Source organism: Papilio polytes, unplaced genomic scaffold (genome assembly GCF_000836215.1).
Source record: "Papilio polytes unplaced genomic scaffold, Ppol_1.0 DF824069.1, whole genome shotgun sequence".
Lineage (NCBI taxonomy): Eukaryota > Metazoa > Arthropoda > Insecta > Lepidoptera > Papilionidae > Papilio > Papilio polytes.
In genome coordinates, this window is record NW_013525135.1 from 2,321,112 (window position 1) to 2,324,799 (window position 3,688).

Genomic DNA, 3,688 nt, shown 5'->3' on the forward strand with positions numbered 1-3,688 from the left:
TAAGTTTTTCTACTGTTGTATCTAATTCATCTGTGTTAACAATTTTATTAATCTCTGTATTGTTTATTTGGTGCGTGTCTTTTAGTGCTTTGGTGAGAGAGTATATATTTGAATGTACTAAGACAACGAATACTTTAGATTGTAGGACAGAACCTCTACTGGAACTAAATTATTATGGAATTTAAAAAAGGCGCAGAAGAACGTAAAGTTTGCGCCACGATACCATACAGTTCGGTATAGAGTCTATAGTACAGAACAAACCAAATCCACGAGAGGTTCAGATCCAAAGTGGATAGGATCCTAACTAGTAAAATAATATAAGCTAAATTAAGTTTATTAAGTGATTCCAAAGTTTTATGTTAAGTTATTAAATAACGGAATAGTTTAGGTGGAAAATTCAAATCCACCTGCGCCGTATATACCCTTTAATAAATGGTACAACCCGACGCGACGTCGTAAAGCCAGCACGTGTAGCTAACTCGATTCCTTGGGTTAATTATTTAATCCAAATATTACGTACATTATGAAAGCTGTACACCGGCTTGTGTTTTGACCGTATACACACCAACGTCTTTACAGTTTTTCTGGGAAAATTAAAAACGGTCAGTGAACACAATAAACCCGTGACATAAGTATACAAATATAAAATTTGATAATCTTTTATTAGTCAACAGGTTAATATCAGATAACCAATCATTCGAAAGTTCGTAAGACATTGTCATATTACCCGTTTTCTTTGACTGAATACTTCTGACATACACAATACTGTTATTTGTTTCGTATACTAGAGGTAACCTCAGGTTATAAATTCGTAACCCCTTTAAAATAACGATTTATGCTGTACCTCGGCTAAATTGCCTTTACAAAATTACGATGTGGCCAGACTAGATTCACTAAGGCTTTATTTATAATAGACATGTAACATAAGGCCAGTAAAGCTATAACTCGGAGGTTAATTTCGTATCCACCAAACACACTCTAGGTTTACTAACTTTCACTTGTCACATTATCATTAAATTTTAATGATGAAAATGTATTGATAAATATTATGTTAGAATAATAATTCTTTTGACAAGATACATTTATGTAAGCCATTTGTTAAGAAAGATTATCGAACTTCCGAGAGCTTTATTTCAACCTTCAACGCGGGGAACATACAAAATGAAAATTTATCCTGAAGCTCTCTTACGTGATCGGCAATTTATATCAAAGATAAGTTCAAAAGATACATACATGTACCTTTTCTACGTATTACGTGCCAACGATACAACGATGTTTCACGTCCGCGTAATACATTCAGTTACCAAATATGGCAGGTAAATTATCATGTACTACAAAAACAATGTGTAATATTGCAGGTAGAAGACTGTTATGTTTATTACTTCTTATTTTTGTTTTGTTAAATTTGTAAAATCCATACAGTTTCAGTGATGAAAGATAAAATAAAAAATATGAATTAATGTAAAAAATATTTAAGAATTATTATTATTTTAACAAATATCAAATCTTGTTATTTTCGTAATAGTCTGATTTTTTTTGTCTGTATTGTTAAATGATTTGTTTGACAGTAAGATGACATTTTGTACTCTTTGAGTGGAGATTGTGACGTATATGTGGAGTGTCTATAATCTATATTCATTATAAAATTAATTTTAATTTTATTGTTCACGATATATTTATTGAGATTTGATTTTTTTGCCTTATCCAAAAGTATAAAATATCATTGATAATGTCTGTTAAACGTAATACCTAAGATGTCCGAGAAGTCGGAAGAAATCAATACAATTGAGTTTGATCCTATCCTCCCTGATTGTGGTATTCTGTTCTTCGAAGAATGCCCAACTGAATACGAGATACAGCGGCCTATATTACTGCCTTTAAAATCTACAACGCAACTGCATTTCGAACAACTACAACAAGAAGCGGAAAGAGTACGAAAGGAGACAAATAAAAGTGCTAAACAAGCCTCATGAATTGGATTTAATATAATTTAATAAATAACAATGGCTTACATACTGTTCGTAATAGAAATAATATCGGCATTCATTTTAGCAGCTACATTACTCTATAGATATGGAGATTGCTACAGGAATCACATTCTGGTCACAGTGTCAGTCCTCATTGCTTGGACTTTTTCATTTGTTATTATGTTTATACTGCCCCTGGATGTGTCATCGGTAAGTATTGTGAAATTAAATAACCAAAGATATTAACAAATATTTTGATAGTAACACCTTAAATATACAAACTCTGGTTTTTGTATACAATAATGTTATAAGAAAAAAAATACTTTTCATACTTCAAGTATAAAATGCAAATGTCAGGCCAGCGTGGTTGACTGTGGCCTAGTTACCACTTATTAGAGCAGTCTCTGAGCCCCTCAGAGGGGACGTAGAATGAGCTAGCAGTGATGATGTTGATAATGATGCAAATATCAATATTTTTAAACAAATACGAATGGTTTAAACTTTAGTAATTAGTGCATAGTTGACTAGATCCCATTTATTTGAAATCTGCAATCTCAGTATAAGCGATGTCTTTTTTTAGACCGTTTACCGTCAATGCCTTCAAGAAGACAACTCAACAAGCCCTGTTGTATTTCAAACCAATGTATCCAGTACGGAGTCCCCAGTGCCAGGCCATTGTCAGAAACCATGGAGTTTTGTACCGGGGTCTGTATTCCCGAACCTCTGGAGAGTTGTGTATTGGACATCACAATGTCTGACTTGGTATGTATACTATGTGATATTGTCCATATAAATCTTGAGCCTTTGTACCCCACTATATACCAGCTTATATTCTGTGGAAGGGTTATGACAGGCAGTATAAATGTATATACCAATATTATAAAAAGAAAATATATGTATTTTTGTATGTATTGTACTCAAAAACTAAAATGCCAATTTTAAATTCTTTCTCCATTAAAAAGCTGTTAGCAGTGAGTAACATAGGCTATGTTATTATTTTTTTTTAAATTTCTGTCGAGAAAGTCATGAGCAATAGCTAGTAATAGTAAATTTTGCACTCCAAATTGTATGGAGTTTCCAATGGAATAGGTGTTGTGGGTAAAACCAATTTTAGACTTATGGGAAGTTTAATGAGTTGAAGGTGGGGCTACACCTTGCACACAATCCTTTACTGGTATTGGTATTATCCGAAAATGGAAACTTGCTCTTGCAAATAATAATGAGACTTTAAGTTTGAACGCTATTATACCTATATTTTGTATTTTATCGGGTAGTTTTTCAAATTAGAGAAAATTTCTACAATATTACAATGTAAATTTTCCGATACAGCTATTATAATCGCTTTAATTTACCTAAACATTACGTCAGTACTTATCAAAATGTACATTATCAAGGCAATAAAAACATACTTTTACTATTAAAGTTATTGCAAATGTTAGTTGTGTAATTAATGCATATGATAATGATTTTAAACCTACATTATTTTGTAAATGAATTAATTATGAAACAAACTCATAATTATTTATAACTAGCTTTCGCCCGCGACTCCGTCCACGTGGAATTAAAAAAAAGAGTAGCCTATGTGTTCTTTCAGACTATCCTAGACTTCTATGCAAAATATATGGACTCGGTTCGTTCGTTCGATGACAAGATAGTTATCTCTGTCTATTTTGCGGTTTTTAAAATATTTCAAGTGCAGTTCTACACATAGTTATCAATTT

The 3,688-nt window shown here is 32.1% G+C and overlaps 1 protein-coding gene and 1 long non-coding RNA gene across 3 annotated transcripts in view; one reads left to right on the forward strand and one right to left on the reverse strand.

The window, feature by feature from the left end:
• Positions 1-1,292, reverse strand: part of LOC106100148 — a 7,159-nt gene extending 5,867 nt beyond the window's left edge. Inside the window, exon 1 of the long non-coding RNA XR_001225419.1 lies at positions 1,234-1,292. This is a non-coding gene — a long non-coding RNA (uncharacterized LOC106100148). The remainder of the gene's footprint in view (positions 1-1,233) is intronic.
• A 305-nt stretch (positions 1,293-1,597) lies between these two features.
• The window catches only part of LOC106100194 (LMBR1 domain-containing protein 2 homolog), a 10,750-nt gene continuing 8,659 nt past the window's right edge, over positions 1,598-3,688 (forward strand). For both annotated transcript variants that reach the window (XM_013278958.1, XM_013278959.1), the window contains exons 1-2: positions 1,598-2,177; positions 2,548-2,729. In XM_013278958.1, the coding sequence (XP_013134412.1) occupies positions 2,004-2,177; positions 2,548-2,729 (356 nt within the window). In that variant the 5' untranslated portion in view covers positions 1,598-2,003. The remainder of the gene's footprint in view (positions 2,178-2,547; positions 2,730-3,688) is intronic.